General features: G+C 44.8%; 1 protein-coding gene across 1 annotated transcript in view; it reads left to right on the plus strand.

Moving 5' to 3' along the window:
- The window catches only part of AKT1 (AKT serine/threonine kinase 1), a 137,167-nt gene extending 120,517 nt beyond the window's left edge, over positions 1-16,650 (plus strand). Inside the window, exons 12-13 of the mRNA XM_075331120.1 lie at positions 3,815-3,917; positions 15,704-16,650. Coding sequence (XP_075187235.1) covers positions 3,815-3,917; positions 15,704-15,783 — 183 coding nt within the window. The 3' untranslated portion in view covers positions 15,784-16,650. The remainder of the gene's footprint in view (positions 1-3,814; positions 3,918-15,703) is intronic.
- The last annotated feature ends 3,297 nt before the right edge of the window (positions 16,651-19,947 follow it).

A 19,947-nucleotide genomic window follows, 5' to 3' on the forward strand; every position in this document is an offset into this window, starting at 1 on the left:
CATAGCCCTCCATACAGAATAATGGCCCCACATAGCCCTCCATACAGAATAATGGGCCCCACATAGCCCTCCATACAGAATAATGGGCCCCACATAGCCCTCCATACAGAGTAATTGGCCCCACATAGCCCTCCATACAGAATAATGGGCCCCACATAACCCTCCATATAGAATAATGGCCCCACATAGCCCTCCATACAGAATAATGGGCCCCACATAGCCCTCCATACAGAATGGGCCCCACATAGCCCTCCATACAGAATAATGGCCCCACATAGCCCTCCATACAGAGTAATTGGCCCCACATAACCCTCCATACAGAATAATGGGCCCCACATAACCCTCCATACAGAATAATGGGCCCCACATAGCCCTCCATACAGAATAATGGGCCCCACATAGCCCTCCATACAGAATAATGGGCCCCACATAGCCCTCCATACAGAATAATGGCCCCACATAGCCCTCCATACAGAATAATGGGCCCCACATAGCCCTCCATACAGAATAATGGGCCCCACATAGCCCTCCATACAGAATAATGGGCCCCACATAGCCCTCCATACAGAATAATGGGCCCCACATAGCCCTCCATACAGAATAATGGGCCCCACATAGCCCTCCATACAGAATAATGGCCCCACATAGCCCTCCATACAGAATAATGGGCCCCACATAGCCCTCCATACAGAATAATGGCCCCACATAGCCCTCCATACAGAGTAATTGGCCCCACATAACCCTCCATACAGAATAATGGGCCCCACATAGCCCTCCATACAGAATAATGGGCCCCACATAACCCTCCATACAGAATAATGGCCCCACATAGCCCTCCATACAGAATGGGCCCCACATAGCCCTCCATACAGAATAATGGGCCCCACATAGCCCTCCATACAGAATAATGGGCCCCACATAGCCCTCCATACAGAATAATGGGCCCCACATAGCCCTCCATACAGAATAATGGGCCCCACATAGCCCTCCATACAGAATAATGGCCCCACATAACCCTCCATACAGAATAATGGCCCCACATAGCCCTCCATACAGAATAATGGGCCCCACATAGCCCTCCATACAGAATAATGGGCCCCACATAGCCCTCCATACAGAATAATGGGCCCCACATAGCCCTCCATACAGAATAATGGCCCCACATAACCCTCCATACAGAATAATGGCCCCACATAGCCCTCCATACAGAATAATGGGCCCCACATAGCCCTCCATACAGAGTAATTGGCCCCACATAGCACTCCATACAGAATAATGGGCCCCACATAGCCCTCCATACAGAGTAATTGGCCCCACATAGCCCTCCATACAGAATAATGGGCCCCACATAACCCTCCATACAGAATAATGGCCCCACATAGCCCTCCATACAGAATAATGGGCCCCACATAGCCCTCCATACAGAATAATGGGCCCCACATAGCCCTCCATACAGAATAATGGCCCCACATAGCCCTCCATACAGAGTAATTGGCCCCACATAGCCCTCCATACAGAATAATGGGCCCCACATAGCCCTCCATACAGAATAATGGCCCCACATAGCCCTCCATACAGAATAATGGGCCCCACATAGCCCTCCATACAGAATAATGGGCCCCACATAGCCCTCCATACAGAATAATGGGCCCCACATAGCCCTCCATACAGAATAATGGCCCCACATAGCCCTCCATACAGAATAATGGGCCCCACATAGCCCTCTATACAGAATAATGGGCCCCACATAGCCCTCCATACAGAATAATGGGCCCCACATAGCCCTCCATACAGAATAATGGGCCCCACATATCCCTCCATACAGAATAATGGGCCCACATAGCCCTCCATACAGAATAATGGGCCCCACATAGTCCTCCATACAGAATAATGCGCCCCACATATCCCTCCATACAGAATAATGGGCCCCACATAGTCCTCCATACAGAATAATGGGTACCACATAGGCCTCCATACAGAATAATGGCCCCACATAGCCCTCCATACAGAATAATGGGCCCCACATAGTCCTCCATACAGAATAATGCGCCCCACATATCCCTCCATACAGAATAATGGGCCCCACATAGTCCTCCATACAGAATAATGGGTACCACATAGGCCTCCATACAGAATAATGGCCCCACATAGCCCTCCATACAGAATAATGGGCCCCACATAGCCCTCTAAACAGATCAACATTCTGGGCCAAATAAAATTAGTATGTGGGCCAGCCTTTGTCATGTGTTCTAGATTATTGATGAATATTTAGTTGTTGTGCTTATTAAACCTATTTTCCTAATAGGGAATCTGTGGATAGTAAAGGGGGTCCCCCAGCCAAAAAACTGAGAATTAGTAGAGTAGTGAGTGGGGACAGTGTCTGTCTCTGGATCTGAATTGGCACTATGATGCTGGTGCCACAACAAAACCATCGCTGCGGCTCCCAGCAACACACACTTGTGGTCCATTGTAAAAAGGATCCTTTTTTAACTGATAGGAATTGTTCAGCCCCATACTTTACTAATGGTTTCAGGTGACTTTTTAGAATGAGTTGAATTGTGGGTACATGGGGAAGAGCAGGATCCGGTCATTATACAATATCTATCCTGCACCAGTTTTTGCCTCTACTATCTGTCACTAATCTTCAGTTGTCTCTGAGCTTTTGGGTAGAGTTGGAGGACCTTTATACAGCAGCACTGAGGCGTGTAGCTGTGAATCCAGCACCAGGGTGAGATAAAACACTTTCTAGAAACCCGAAACATAGGACTGTCAAACGATTCATATGCGTCTCCATTGATCTCCCCTCTCCATAGACTTCTATAAGCAGCTGTAATGTGATCTATCCTCAGAATAGGTCTTAACTCACTAATAATCTTGCACTGATCAGTAGAATGGGTCACTTTTAACCCAGTAATAGTGGCACAGCTGTGCGCATGCGCATCCCATGCACCATTCGTTTCCTATAATGCTGTCGAGCCCTGCTCCACCTCCACCCCCAGTAGACCCTGATAGAATGAATGGCGGCTGGGCAGCCTTCTTGTCACTCAATTTTGTAATGGATGGGGATAAAAATTCCCTATTGTGCTGATCAGTGTGGGACTGAGCAGCAAGTGATCACCTATATCTCCAAGATCCTATCCCAATATGTACAAGGTGTAATAATAATAGTAAATATCTCCAATTAGCTAATCAGGGGAACTCTACTACATTTCTGTCGCTTACCTAATGTGCAGTGCATTGCAGTAGCTTAGATGCTAGTGGTCCTAACTATGGATACCCATCACTATATGAGGGGTCCTAACTATGGATACCTAAGCTGCTGCTGCAATGCCCTGCACATGAGGTAAGAGACATGGCTAATCAGGAGAACTATACTACATTTCTAATTGGAGGCATTTACGCTTATTATTGTGGAATTTTGGGAATAGTCCCCATTTATTTATTTTTTTGAGAATGTATTGTGTAGAAATAAATCTGAGGAGGCGATGAAGTCCAGACATACCCATACATCTTGTCCAGCGCTCAGGCACATCAGCTTGACTGAGTGTTCGGACTGTTGTTTTTTCACGACCAGAGATTGGTTAACACTAGAAGTCCCAGAGAGGGGTCATTTGACATTTCTACCATTGAAACCCTATGGAGCTCGACATTCCTGGGACTTCTAGTGTTAAACCCCCTTAGATGCCACAGATGATACTGACATCGGCATCTACGCGGTTTGGGATTTATCTGTCATCCATTGGTAGTTTGTCTGTGCTTTGATATTGGTTTCTATTCATTAGCATGTTTTAACTCTTCTTTATTTTTTCTGAAGCTTGTACCACCTTTTAAGCCACAAGTTACATCGGAGACAGATACAAGATATTTTGATGAAGAATTTACAGCGCAGATGATCACTATAACCCCCCCAGACCAAGGTATCAGCCTGATTATTCTACCCGTATGACGGAGGGGGGATTTATTTGTTCTTCATGGATTAATGTATAGTTCTATGCACAAAGCTTGTGTTCTTTATTATACACTGATCGGTCATAACCTAAACCATCTACTGAACATTGTGCGGGTTCTTCTTGTGCCGCCAAAATGGCGCTGATCATCAAGACGCGGTGTCAGGTACCACATCCGGTTTTTGCCGTCAGGCACAATCTGGCAAAAAAACTGATGCAACAGATCCGGTGAAAAAACATCCGTCGCATCAGTTTTTTTCCATGCGTTCCTTCCGGTTTTTTTGACGGCTCTGTTGTGATACTGAGCATGCTCAGTTAAAAAACCGGATCCGTTATTGGATTCCGTCATATGCAAGATGACGACGGATCCATAGGCTTCCATTATACAACATGCCGGACGACGCAGGATCCGTTTTTTTGCCGGAGACAAACGTTGCATGCTGCGTCCTTTCCGGCAGCCGGACAAAGGAATTTCGCCGGATGCGGTGGACGCTGCATGCAACGCAAGGCCATCCGGCACAATCTGGCTCTAATATAAGTCAATGGGGAATAAAATGGATCCGGCGCGGATCAGGGGAATAAAATGGATCCGGCGCGGATCAGGGGAATAAAATGGATCCGGCGCGGATCAGGGGAATAAAATGGATCCGGCGCGGATCAGGGGAATAAAATGGATCCGGCGCGGATCAGGGGAATAAAATGGATCCGGCGCGGATCAGGGGAATAAAATGGATCCGGCGCGGATCAGGGGAATAAAATGGATCCGGCGCGGATCAGGGGAATAAAATGGATCCGGCGCGGATCAGGGGAATAAAATGGATCCGGCGCGGATCAGGGGAATAAAATGGATCCGGCGCGGATCAGGGGAATAAAATGGATCCGGCGCGGATCAGGGGAATAAAATGGATCCGGCGCGGATCAGGGGAATAAAATGGATCCGGCGCGGATCAGTTTTATCCGTATTTCGCCGGATTGTGCCTGATGGCAAAAAACCAGATGTGTGTAACCAGCCTCAGAAGTCTTCTGGTGTACAAAGTCTCTCGGTGTGGACTCTATTGTGCACCCGGCTGTCCTTTTATAGTAGATCCTGACCACAATTTAGCGTGTATACCCCACAGTGACATCTTATTCCGTAGCGCTTTGAGGACCATCACAATTTTGCCCCCCCCCCAATATTTTCTCAGATATACCATTACTATATTTTATTTTTTGCTTCCCAAATGTCAACTCTCAGATCTGAGTCTTCTGCCTAATCTATCCCGTCCCGTGACAGCTGCCATTGTAATAGGATAACCGTAATTCGCGTCACCGGTCAGTGGTTTTAATGTTATGGCGGTTAATCAAGGTTTATATCGCTATAAGGGGTTGTTGAAGTTTAAGGAAACGTCTGCTTTACGTGACCTTTTATGACCTGCTGCTGTTAATGAGGTTGTGAAGAGGGTTCACGCCGGCTTTCAAGCATCTCAACGCTGCCACCAGCAGGTCCTCGGGAGTCACTGCAGAAGGTGGAGAACGCCGACTGCAAATAATCCTGTTAGTGGTGGCTCCCCCTGTATAAACTAGAACTGGAGGATAGGATAGATTTAGATTATACTGTAGATCGCAAAAGTGAGTACACCCCTCACATTTTGGTACATATTTTCTTATATCTTCAGTGCTGTCCCATGAACAGATCTGACATTTACGTTGTGTCAGTGCGCAGCTTGTATAACTGTGTACATTTGGTGTCCTCTAAATAACTCTGCACACAACCATTAATGTCTAAACTGCTGGCAACAAAAGTGAGTGCACCCCGAAGTGAAAAGGGCCAAAGTGTGAATATTTTGTGTGACCACCAGCATAGAGGTCACTAGAGCTTCACAGGAGCCGCTGGATCCTCTTCCATCCTCCATGATGACATCATGGAGCTGGTGGATGTTGGAGACCTTGGCTCCTCCACCTTGCATTTGAGGAGGCCCCACAGATGCTCCATAGGGTTTAGGTCTGGAAAAGCCTGGCCAATCCAGCACCTTTACCCTCAGTTTCTTGAGGAAGGCAGTGGTCGTCTTGGAGGCGTTTGGGATTGTTCTCATAGTGGAATATGAAGGGAAGGGATAATGCTCAGCGTCCGTATGTCACAGGACATGTTTGTTGTTAGTATTCATGGTTCATTAAATGAACTGTAAGCTCCCCAAAGCCGGAAGCCCTCATGCAGCCCCAAACCATGACACTCCCACCGCCATGCCTGACTGTAGGCAGGACACTTATCTTTGTCCTCCTCACCTTTTTTCCACCAGAAATGCTTGACACCACCTGAACCAAGTAAGTTTATATTGGTCTCTTCAGACCACAGGACATGGTTCCAGTACACCACATCTGTAGTCTGCTTGTTTTTAGCAAACTGTGGGGGGGGGGGGTTTGTGCCTCATCTTTAAAAAGGCTTCCTTCTGGAATGACAGCCATGCAGAGCAATGTGATGCAATGTGCGGCGTATGGTCTGAGCACTGACAGAAGGACCCCTCCCCACCCGTGTAACCTCTGCAGCAATGCTGGCAGCACTCATACGTTTACTTTGAAAAGACGACCTCTGGATAGGAGGCTGAGCACGTGCACTCAACTACTTTGGTCGGCCGTGGTGAGGCCTGTTCTGAGTGGATCCTGTCTTGTTAGACTGCTGTATGGTCTTGGCCACCATGCTGCAGCTCCGTGTCAGGGTGTCGGCAATCTTATAGCCTCGGCCATCTTAATGTAGAGCAACAATTATTTTTTTCAGATCCCCTGAGAATTCTTTGCCATGAGGAGCCATGCTGAGCTTCCAGTGACCAGTATGAGAGTGTGTGAGGGATAACACCAAATGTAGGACACCTCCCCATCACTTGAGAGCTTGTAACACTGAGCTACATGACACCAGGGAGGGGAAAATGGCTAATGGGACACAATGTGGCCATTTTCACTTAGGGGTGTACTCACTTTTGTTGCCAGCGGTTTAGACATTAATGGCTGTGTGAGTTATAGAGGACACCAAATTTACACTGTTACAATGCACAGTGTGTAGCTTGTATATCAGTGTCCGATGTTCAGTGATTAAAAAAAAAAGTTTAGGGGGGGCGTGGCCTGCTTGCTAATGGCACCGGTCACCTAGCTGCTGAGCTCCAGCCACCTCGACTCCTAACCGGCTCACTGCGGCTCACCAGTGGCACCAATCTCTCTGCACACGGGGGGAAAGTGCTGCGGAGGTACCCAGGAACGTGGCATGCCAAGGGGAAAGTCCCAGAAGAAGCCGTCCCCGGCGAAAGTTACAGACTTCTTCTCCAGCACGGGACGAGGGAAAATGGCAGCAGCATCCTCCTCCACAGCTTCCTCACGCTCATCCAGGAGGGGATCCACAGCAGGCCCAGACTTGGACACAGACGCTGCAGATATACCGCTTACCAAAGGTACCATGCAGAAACTGCTCAGTGCCCTCCGCTCATCACTGCAGCAGGATTGGAAAGATATGGTGGCTGAGCTGAGGGGAGATATCACTGCCATAGGCAGTCGCACAGCACACATTGAAACTAAAATGCAGGAGCTGACAAAGTCACACAATAGCCTCATTGATGCCAATGCAGCACTGGAGGAACAAGTGCAAAAGCTCCATACCAAGGTCTTGGATTTAGAGGACAGGTCCCGCAGAAACAACATAAGAATCAGAGGAATTCCAGAGGCCATACCAGACAAGGGGCTGCAGAGCTTTCTAGGCTCCTTGCTGCAGGAGCTGCTCCCAGACCTGTCTGCAACTGACTTCCTGGTGGACAGAATACACAGAGTCCCTAAGCCTAAATCCCTCAGTGCTGATGCCCCCCGGGACACTTTGGCTCGCCTGCACTTTTACAAGACCAAAGAAGCCCTGCTGCAAGCCCTGAGAAGGAGGCCGCCTCTGTCTGAGCAATTCCGGCACCTGTCCATTTTTCCGGATCTGTCTGCAGGAACCCTGGCAAAAAGGAGGGAATTTCCCCCTTATACCAAAATTCTCAGGGATGAAGCTATATCCTATAGATGGGGTTTCCCTGTAAAGATCCTGCTTTTCCGTGCAGGAAACACCCACGTCTGCCATTCCCCACAACAGTTGGCAAAGCTCCTATCCTCATGGAACATGGCAAATCTCCCGGCCAGATCTCCAAGAGCCACAGGATCATCCCAAAGGGATAAAGTGAATGAAGATTGGTCCGTCGCGTGAGTTATGTGATATGTCTGAGTCGCGGCTGAGACTTAGTTGCTACTTTTTAAGCAGGGCTGTGGAGTCGGTAAGCCAAACCTTCGACTCCGACTCCTCAAATTCTCTTGCACCGACTCCGACTCCGGCTCCGACTCCTACATATATTGCTTATAGTTAGGTGAAAAATTTATTGTAGTACATGAATATGTGTATGTGAACATCAGACATTTAATAATTTTTATGATACAATAATCAAGATATTTGGATAGAACATAAAATATATTTATTGGAATACAACTTTAGAACACAAAAAACTGTAATAAATTGTAAATATGTAATACACTATGTAATATACAGTAGATTACATATATATCTTGTGTGTGTATATACACTGTATATATATATATATATATATATATATATATATATATATATATAATATATATATATATATATAATATATATTTTACATATTTACAATTTATTAGTTTTTTGTGTTCTAAAGTTGTATTCCAATAAATATTTTATGTTCTATCCAAATATCTTGATTATTGTATCATAAAAACAATTAAATGTCTGATGTTCACATTGTACTACAATAAATTTTTCACTTAAATATAAGCATTATACTAAATGTTATTATTTAGTAAAATATTCAGCACATTCTGCATTGCACTCCTGTCCCCAATTTATTATATATTTTAGGAGTCGGAGTCGGTGCATTTTATACCGACTCCGACTCCGACTCCACCAAAATGAGCTCCGACTCCGACTCCGACTCCACGACTCCGACTCCGACTCCACAGCCCTGCTTTTAAGGTCCGCTGGTTCTGTTCAACCAGGACCCTGAGCCCCCATGGCGGTACATTTCCACCATACCGCAGGCCCCCTTTTTGGGCTTTTTTCTATGTGGACTGATGCTCCCTACATCAGTAATGTTAGTGATGTTAATGTTGTCAGTGTTACCTCTTTCCTGCCTAACCTTCCTTTCTCCCCCCGCAGCTCTAGGCAAGAGACTTTTTTTCATGTACAATGGTATTGAACTGTATGTCTATAAATGTTAGGGGCCTGAACTCGCCGGCCAAGAGATCCATGTTTTGGCGGGAAGTGGTTAAATCCAAATGTGACGTGATTTGTGGTCAAGAGTCTCATCTCCTCCAGGGGGACTCGCACAGGTTAAATAATGCTAAATTTCCTTTCATACTGCTGGCTTGTGGGAAAAAAAAAAAGGCTGGAGTATTCATTTGTGTAAAAAATACTGTTGCGTTCACACTACATTCCCAACATTTAGACCCTGAAGGTAGATACGCCATTATTAATTGCTCCATAAATGGATCTAAGTATACTATTGCAACCCTTTACGCCCCCAACTCTGGTCAGATCAGCTTTCTGCGGAGGTTTCTTTCCAAGCTTTCATCCGTTACAGAGGGTAAGCAAATAATCTGCGGGGATTTTAACATGTTAATGTCCAGCACTCTGGATTGCTCCAATACTGCTGTAAAGAGGAAGGAGATGAGCACAATAATTTCAGAAAGGCATCTCCATGATATATGGAGATACCAACATGCAAATGAGAGGGACTACACATTCTTCTCACCTCGGTTCACCTCATACAGCAGATTGGACTACTTTCTGGTTGAAAGCTCACTTATTTTGGATTGCTCAGATTCAAAAATTGGACTTATAGCTTGGTCGGACCATGCCCCCATATACCTGACAGTCCAGGAGCAAAGCCGCACGCCCGTTTTTACCCGGTGGCGCATGAATGACTCCCTCCTGGCCTGTAGACAACTCTCTGAGGAGTTGCAGGCCGACCTCGCAGAGTTTTTTAAATTTAATGACAACAAGGAGGTGACAGAGGAAATGCTATGGTCTGCACACAAGGCCTTTATTAGGGGTCATTCATCAAAATTGCCACTAGGGAGAAAAGGAGGCGTCAGGCAACTTCCAAAGCTCTACTGTCCCACATAGCGCTTTTAGAAGCCCACAATAAATCTGCCCCAAACATGTCAACATCTGACGAACTCAGGAAACTAAGAACACAGCTCCGCCAATTGCTGATGGTAGACTATGAGAAAAATTTAAGATCCCTCAAACAGCGGTACTATATGATGGGTGACAGGGCGGGTGCCTTACTAGCCAGGAGGGTTAAAAAACGAGAAATGCAAAACAAAATTGAATACCTCGTGACGGGTTCTAATGCCACAATACGCAACCCAACGGAAATAGCCAATGCATTTGCTGATTTTTATCAGTCTCTCTACAACCTTAAAAATGACCCCACTGCCCCAAAGCCTACCCAATCGGCAATTAATTCCTTCTTAAACAATATTAATCTTCCTCGGTTATCTACAGTACATCTAGAGCAACTAAATTCCCCTTTCTCCCTGGAAGAGGTTCGCCAGGCGGTGATCACAGCCAAAAGAAATTCAGCTCCAGGCCCAGACGGCCTCACTAACTCCTATTATAGGCAATTCACTGAAACCCTGTCTCCTTTCCTCCTGAGACTTTTCTCCTCTTGGCGAACCACAGCAGATATTTCACCAAATAATCTAGAGGCCATTATAACTACCCTGCCAAAGCCAGGAAAACCCCCTACATCACCAGGAAACTTCAGGCCAATATCCCTCCTAAACTGTGACTTAAAATTATACGCCAAAATAATCTCAGCTAGAATACATAAAGTCCTTCCATCACTGATTTCCCCGGATCAAGTGGGGTTTGTGGCGGGGAGGCAGGCGAAAGATGGGACGAGACGTATGCTGGACCTGATTGCGGTGGCTGAGGGGAGGAAAATCCCCAGTGTATTCCTGTCCTTGGATGCAGAGAAGGCGTTTGACAGGGTGCACTGGGGATATCTGAAATCTGTACTGGCCAGGTTTGGATTTGAAGGCCCCATACTTACCGCCATAATGGCACTATACTCTAACCCTAACGCCAAAGTTCTGGCATCCGGATTTATATCTCGGAGTTTTGAATTATCCAATGGGACACGCCAGGGGTGTCCGCTCTCCCCTATCATCTATGCCCTTGCTATAGAGCCTCTGGCGCAGACTATCCGTGAATGCCCTCGGATCTCGGGGATTCGAGTGGGGAGTACAAACCATGTGATCAGTCTATATGCGGATGATGTGATTTTATCCTGCACTAATGTAGAGGTGTCCCTAAAACACGTAATGGAGATCCTGTCCTCCTTCGCTCAAGTCTCGTATTATAAGCTTAATATTACCAAGTCCTTAATTTTTCCGCTCTTCCTGCCCGCCTCAACTAGAGCCACTCTTTCTCATCTTTACCCTTTCAAATGGGAAGACGAGGGTATCCCCTACCTGGGTATTATACTGGCCCCGCTACACTCCGTGATCCGGAAAAATCTGCTGACCCTGCACACCTCACTGGATAGAGAACTTACTCGCCTTTCTCTTCTCCCGCTCTCTTGGGTGGCGAGAATGCAGACCTTTAAAATGATCTGCCTCCCAAAAATTATCTATTTACTTCGGTGCCTGCCCCTAACAATTCCGCAACGGTATCTCACCAAAATTCATTCGCTAATGAGTAAATTTATATGGGCTGGGAAAAAACCTAGAATAGCCCTGAGATGCATGCATGCCCCGTTAAGTGGTGGAGGAATGGGTATTCCTAATATTCTAACATACCACAGAGCCGCTATCCTGGAACCGGCTCGAGATTGGTGGAGGAATGATTCAGACTTAAGATGGTTACAGATTGAGTACACCTGGGCACAGGTCCACTCCCCTAAACAATTCATAGACTCCCTGCTCCTAACCCCTTCGCCCCCCGGCGATCTTCTACCCACCACAGCAGCTCTAAAGAAAGCTTGGTCCTTGTGGAGCAAGCCAGTGTCACATGCTTTAGGTCCCAGCATTCCCCTTAGATCGCTAGAAGCCTTCATTCCGAACTTGAATCTTGCCGCCTGGACACGTGGAGGTCCAATCACCCTAGCAGATCTCTATAGAGAAGGCGTCCTACTCCCGTACTCAGAAATGTGTGATAAATTTAACCTTCCCCGACAGTCTATTCCAGTTTTTTCAAATACGTCACTTTCTTCAGTCCGCTCCTCATCTCCCGGCTCCCACGACAGCTGACCACGCCTCAATTAAAAAATTCTTTCAAAATAGCAAAATCAAAGGCCTTTCATATATCCATAATATGCTAAACTCCCCACAACCGGACAAACAATTGCCGTATATGCTCAAATGGGAAAAAGATCTAGCTTCTCCGCTTCCGCCGCAAGAATGGTTCGCGGCCTCAAAATGGATCCACAAGTTCTCTTCTTGTCTCAATCATATAGAGCAATTAAAAAAGGTTCATCTGAGGTGGTACAACTCCCCTACTAAACTGGCTTCTTTTTCCCCACATGTGTCACCACTGTGCTGGAGGGGCTGCAACCACAGGGGCACCTTATGTCATATGTGGTGGTTTTGCCCTAAGTTATCTAACTTCTGGCAGGAGGTGTTCAATCTAATCCATGAGGTTACTAGTCTCCGCCTTTCTCCAAACCCAACCTTAGCGGTGCTACACATTGGCTTAGATGGGATCCCGGATCTTTTAAAAAACATCATTTCTCACATTCTCATAGCTGGCAGGTACTGTGTGGCATACAAGTGGAGGTCGGTGAGCCCCCCTACAAAAAGAGATCTAATTGAGAGGATCAACCTACACTGGCTATACGAAACCAACTTGGCCCCTAACCTAGAGAAGAGAACGGCGAGACTTAAACAATGGCACCCGTGGGCCACTTCCCTTTATGCAACGGCCCTTCCCCAGATACCGACACCTACACCATAAATAAATTGATTATGCCTAAGAATGTCTTGTAGAGCTGCTTCCCCCACCCCCTCTCTTTCCCCCCTCCCTCCCTGCTCCTATGTTCAGGTTGTTGTTGTAAGGGGTATTTAATGTCCCAGATTGATATTCTGATAATGGCTCGAGGCTATTCCACCTCTTGCTACTCAATGCTCCTGTTCTTGATGTTGTTGTATGAGAAGTTTGTATTTTTCTGAAAACTCAATAAAAACCTTTATGATAAAAAAAAAAGTTTAATTACATAGTTATCACAAAAGTGAGTGCACCCCTCAGTTTTTTTGTAAATTTTCATTTCTCCTAGAGGTTACACGTAACATTCACATTTTATCTATTTATCTTGTATTTTTCTATTGTAGTTGAGGCATCCATAGGCATTGAGCTGGGTGCAGTGTAAGCTGTAAATAAGACAGAGCCAGTTATAAACCGCTTCTGTCTTGCTCGTTGAGTTTTCCAGCAGCTTCTGACCTATTTTTGCAAGATTGCAGGAGCTTTAAACTCGCAATGTACATTTACAATCTGGGAGAATGTCAAACTATGCAGACCAGGTCCGGAGAATGTCAAACTATGCAGACCAGGTCCACAGATGGCTACATTTCCGTTTACTGAGGGTGACCATTCCGTTAGCCCAAGTGGAAATGCCACGGTTTACTCGTGTGACTGAAGGGCAGTCAGACGTTCATTTTTGCTCCCTCACCATAGAGAGCTGGTATCTGTAGGGCTAGCCGTGGATGACTGCAGGGGTCCCGGAGCAGCTGGTTCCAGCTTTTATGCCACAGTGTGAGTAGGTGGCAAGTGTCTGATTATTGCAACCCTTGCCAACTCGCACCCATGCCCCTCTGCTTTCTGACATACTCCAGTCATTCAGGAAATTCAGCCTTTGATCAAAAGTTAAGACCCAAATGCCAGATGCAAGGCTTCAAGAAGCCGCGGCATAAGGTTTCACAGGATAAACGTGTTGGGTGAACGATGCCACCCACTCCGGAGAGCAGAATGCAGCCTGTCGCAACACGTGTTTTTTGGTGCTTTTCCCCTCGTGACCTCACATTGCCAAGTTCACAAAGAGAAAAAGCCGAGAATTCTATTCTGGTGGTTCTTGAGGACAAATCTAATACACTTTTATGAGGAGGGGAAGCAAATTTTCACAAAATACTGATACATCAAAGGGGGTTTTCTGCTTTCAAGGTGAGTAAAGATATATATATATTTTTTTTTTTTAAATGGTTGCTTCACTCACCCTCCCCAGGTCCAGCACTGCAGCTAATCAGTGAGCTTAGCGGCTCTGCGCGATTTTGACGGCTGTTCAGAGCTCAGGGATTGGCTGTAGCAATATCAACATGTCAGCGTTGCAGACAATACCAGACAAGGGGAGCAGTGGGGAAGACTTAGAGCTGGACCTCTTCACCACTGCTCCCCTTGTCTAGTATTGTCTGAATCGCTGACAATGATTGGCTGTAGCAATATCAACGTGTGAGTGCTGCAGATCGTACCAGACGAGGAGCAGTGGTGAAGACTCAGCGCTGGACCTCGGGAAGGTGAGTGAAGCGCCCATTTAAAAAAAAAAAAAAAAAAAAAAAAGCTTTACTCAACCGCCCCAGGTCCAGTGCTGAGTCTTCACCACTGCTCCCCTTGTCTGCTATTGTCTGAATCGCTGACAGTGATTGGCTGTAGCAATATCAACATGTCTGTGCAGCACAGACCATACCAGACGAGAGGTGCAGTGGTGGAGTACCCATTTAAAAAAAAAAAAAAAATGCTTTACTCAACAGCCCCAGGTCCACTGCTCCCCTTGTCTGGTATTGTCTGTAGCGCTGCCATGTTGATATCGGTACAGCCAATCGCTATGTCAGCGCTGCAGACAATACCAGACAAGGTGAGCAGTGGACCTGGGGCAGTTGAGTAAAGCAGTTTTAATTTTTTTCTTTTTTTAAATGGGTGCTTCATTAACCTTCCCGAGGTCCAGTGCTGAGTCTTCACCACTGCTCCTCTTGTCTGGTATGGTCTGCAGCACAGACATGTTGATATTGCTACAGCCAATCCCTGTCAGCGATTCAGACAATACCAGACAAGGGGAGCAGGGGGTGAAGACTCAGCACTGGACCTGGGGAGGATGAGTAAAGTGCCTGTTTTTGTTTTTTTTTCTTTTAAATGCTTTACTCAACCTTCCCAGGACCAGCGCCGAGTCTTCCCCTCTGGTATTGTCTGCCGCGCTGGCATCATGTTGATATAGTGATTGTCTGTAGCAATGTTAGCGCTGCAGACAATATCAGACAAGGGGAGCAGTGTGTTAAGACTCAGGACTGGACCTGGAGAGGGTGAGTAAAGCTTTTATTTTATTTATTATTATTATTCTCTACATCTTTGTTTTAGATATTGCGTCTTAGTCAACGCTGGGGTCCTGGGTTCAAATCCCACCAGGGACACCATCTGCAAGGAGTTTGTATGTTCTCCCCGTGTTTGCGTGGGTTTCCTCCGGGTACTCCGGTTTCCTACCACACTCCAAAAACATAGATAGGGACTCTAGATTGTGAGCCCCAATGGGGACAGTGTTGCCAATGTATGTAAAGCGCTATGGAATTAATAGCACTATATAAATGAATAAGTTGATGACTTGTCAAAAATCTAAAATGTGTTATTCATTTTTAGCTTCCTCCCCCCATTTTTACTGAACTTTAAATTGTTTTTTTTTCTGAAATGCACCTGTTTATTGTGTCGGTCATATTAAGTGCAATAATTTATTCTCTTGTATATTTTGCAGACGAAAATCTGGAATTTGTTGACAACGAAAGAAGGCCGCACTTTCCCCAGTTTTCGTATTCAGCAAGTGGAAACGCTTAGATGTCTCACTTTTTTTTTCTTAATTTTTTTTTTTTTCCTTTCATTACAACACACAGACTTTCATTATTTTTTTTTTTTTTTGGGCACTAAGTTCATCAGACTTTGTACAGGACTTTCTATAGCCTATGAATTACAAACTATGTTTGTATGACCACAGTAGAAGTTTGACGAATGTCTGGGGAAGGGAGGGGGAGGGAAGGAAAAAAAAAAAACACAAACCTAAAAATTCTGTATGTAAACCAGTTCTCATTTCACATTTGCAAAGAAAAAAAAAACATAAAAAAAATCAATTTTTTTATGTATGTATTTTTATATACATACGTTCATCTACATTATGTTGGACAATGCCATGCAGCCGACGTTTTCAGAATGCGCTAAAAAAAAAAGCAAAAAATGAAAGAACAAGCATATCATAAAATAATACACACACACACACAAAAAAATAAAAATAAATTTACTCTTCTCACTTCCCTGGTCACACTGTACTATCAACAATGGTTTATTTATTTCATAGGTTTTTAACTATTGAGAAAAATGTGGGCAAATGGATGTAGATAGGAAGTAATGGAAGGTATAGCGAATAGTGCAATAATACAAAAGTGAACGTGTTTTGAGTAATTAATTTTTTTTATTATTATTTTATTTTATTTTTTTTTTATTAAAAACTATGAAGGCTCATTGTAAACAAGAGACCACCAACCGGACCAGCATTATAGCCTCAGTGAGGTCAACGATCAAACAAGAGTTCTTATCTTGCTGTAGAATGACAATACATATCGGAATAATTGGTTTTAGTAAAGTTTAAATATGTGGAAAAAAAAAAAAGAAACTTCTATAGTTTTTATTATTGTAGCATGCCTTGGGGGTAAGGGGGGGGGGGGTTGGCTTACAAACATGCAGATACTTTGCACTCTAGACAATATTTTCAAGCAAATGCAAAAAAAACCCAATTTTATTGCATAAAAAAAAAAAAGTATAATACATACATAAACTATCCCTTATTTATCAAAAAAATGTTTAATTTAGCAACCATGTTCAGCTTTAATTGCTATAGGGAAGAAGCCGGTTTTGATATGAGGCCCATTTTTTTCCCCAGCTTTGCGGCGACACTACACCAATGAATAGTGGTATGCACTTTTTTTTCTTGCACATGATTTCTTAGATTGTTAATGACAATTTGTTTTTATGTAAATTGAATTTTTTTTTTGTAAAAAGGTCCAGAGAAACTTAATTGCATAGGACAAGAACTTTAGTGTGAATATATTTTAGAGCTACATAAAATTTTAGTTTTTGGTTGTTTTTTTTTATAGATTTTTTTTTTTCCTTTTTAAATGCAATTTTTGGCACTAGTAATTCACAATGCATATAGCACTTGTTTTGTTTCCATTTTCTTGGGGGATGTGGTGGCTATTGTAGATTTAAATCGTGGTCCTACTTACACCAACCTAAAGAGGTTTTTGTTTTGTTTTTTTTTTATTAGTGATGAGCGGGCACTACCATGCTTGGGTGCTCAGTACTCGTAACTAGTGATGAGCGGGCACTACCATGCTCGGGTGCTCAGTACTCGTAACTAGTGATGAGCGGGCACTACCATGCTCGGGTGCTCAGTACTCGTAACTAGTGATGAGCGGGCACTACCATGCTCAGGTGCTCAGTACTCGTAACTAGTGATGAGCGGGCACTACCATGCTCGGGTGCTCAGTACTCGTAACTAGTGATGAGCGGGCACTACCATGCTCGGGTGCTCAGTACTCGTAACTAGTGATGAGCGGGCACTACCATGCTCAGGTGCTCAGTACTCGTAACTAGTGATGAGCGGGCACTACCATGCTCGGGTGCTCAGTACTGGTAACTAGTGATGAGCGGGCACTACTATGCCCGATACTCGTAACTAGTGATGAGCGGGCACTACCATGCTCAGGAGCTCAGTACTGGTAACTAGTGATTAGTGGGCACTAGTATGCCCGGTACTCTTAACTACTAGTTGGGTGTGTCTTGTGTACTAAATGTAATGGAAGTCAATTGGTACGCTAGATCTTCCAGAAAAATGCTCTAGTTCCCGTTTGACTTCCATTATACTCAGTACTCTAGTTGCACCCATCCGAGCGTCCAACTGCTTAAGAGTACCGAGCATGGTTGTGTCCGCTCATCACTATTAATCATTAATGGTAAAGTTCTTGGAAAAACTTCAAGGATAGGTGGGCGGTTTCCTCGGTAAGCAGTGCAGCACTTTGAAGCTTTCTGCTCTGAAGCTAGTCATAGGGTTTGGCCGGAGTCACACTTGAAAATGACTCACATGAGTCTCGCGTCGCATCACCTGGCACGGCCTGACTGTCTTTCAACACAAGCGTCTCAGCTGCATAGAAATACATGCAGCTGACCCTCTCCTGTCAGGAGAGTGTGTGGCCGTGCCAGGTGATGCGATGCAAGACTCGCCCGAGTCACTTGCAAATGTGACTCTGGCCTTAGCTTCAGTCTTTTCCGCTGCTCCCTACTATGGCAGCTTTGTACTACCGATGTGCCCACTGAGCCATGGTCCTGTGAGTCTTTTTGCTTAACTCCATATTTAATGATTTATTTTAAAGGACCTATATTAGCTAGAAAAGAGAAGCGCTGATAGGGTTTTACCAGATTAAACACACGGTTAGCAAATGGTAAATGCACTCACAGATTGAGGTTGTGAGAGGTCACAACCAGCACAGATAGCATGAGATAATGGCGGCTGCTTTGGCCCCACGTGTTTCAGACTTCAAAGTGGAGAGGGAGAAGGGGTTAAACCCGCGCAATCCGCCAGTAATCCAGAAGGAGATGTTGATAAATTAAACAATCTTTTATTCCATGGGTCTACGCGTTTCAAGGTCTAAGACCTCTTCTTCAGGACCAGAAAATCAACCAGTTGATTGATTTTCTGGTCCTGAAGAAGAGGTCTTAGACCTTGAAACGCGTAGACCCATGGAATAAAAGATTGTTTAATTTATCAACATCTACTTCTGGATTACTGGCTGGCTGCGCGGGTTTAACCCCTTCTCCCTCTCCACTTTAAAGGCCCTATATTAGCACAGAATGACCATTCAAACCAAGCACAGGGACTGTGTGCACCTTCCCACCTACTTGTTTTCCATCCATCTCCACCTCCTTTTTGGACAGCTCTGGCTTAATCGAGCCAGAAAAGCCAGAGATGGGGGAATCAAGTGGGTAGCTGCACTAAATGTCTGCCTGTGCTTGGTTTGAACAGTCATTCTGTGCTGATTGTCCCTCTTAAAGTCCTTCAACCTTGCCCGTAAATATCTACTCCCTGGACCATATTGCTTAGCAGTGGACTTAATGGAAAGCTATTTGGGCACTTGCTGGCTTCTGCGTCTCTTGCTACAGTCAGATGCCCTCACTTTTTATTGTAGTGTAGACAAACTGTTACATTTCCGCATGTAAGTAGTGCCGAAATATTGTCTCCAAATTTAATACCCACCCACCCACCCACCCAATTCACACTATAGGATATCTGTGGTGCTTAACTTAAATGAAGACTTGAGAATTGCAGGCACAGGAATAGTGGAAAAATGGAGGTGGCACTCACCACCCATTTATATAAAATAAAAAAATTATGCTTAATTGATAGTGTTTGCACAAATACATGGGCGCTCCTGTGCTTACATGAATTTGTTTAAACCCTATTTAATAAAGCATCAATTTTATTTAAATTTTTTTTTTCTCCAGGATGGTGAGTGCCACCTCCATTTTTCCACTTTTATTATAGTACTGATAATGCCAATGCAAGGCACCAGCCTTTAGCTAAACCATATGGCCGCCTGTCCCCACCACTGCTGGTATAGACTGTCAGGTAAGTTTGTTTTTCTTCTCCTTTTATCTAGGTGTAAAAAGGGGGCTGTATATAGGGGTAATAGAACAAGAGACCTTCTAAGGCCCACTGAAACAATAGGAGATGAAGATACTGCTATGACTTGGTATTTGCTGCTGTTATTTTACTTTTTTTTTTTTCTGAAAGTTTTCCAGCTGCACATTTTTGTACACTCATATGTATATTGCTGTAATTTCTGCCCTTGCTAAATATGGCCTAACCCGTTAAAAAAAAAAAAAACAAAAAAAAACCAAAGCCCATAATTCCAAGGCTTAAAGGGAACCTGTCAGGCGCAATATGCACCCAGA

The sequence above is a fragment of the Anomaloglossus baeobatrachus genome, chromosome 12, assembly GCF_048569485.1.
Source record: "Anomaloglossus baeobatrachus isolate aAnoBae1 chromosome 12, aAnoBae1.hap1, whole genome shotgun sequence".
In the NCBI taxonomy this organism is placed as follows: domain Eukaryota; kingdom Metazoa; phylum Chordata; class Amphibia; order Anura; family Aromobatidae; genus Anomaloglossus; species Anomaloglossus baeobatrachus.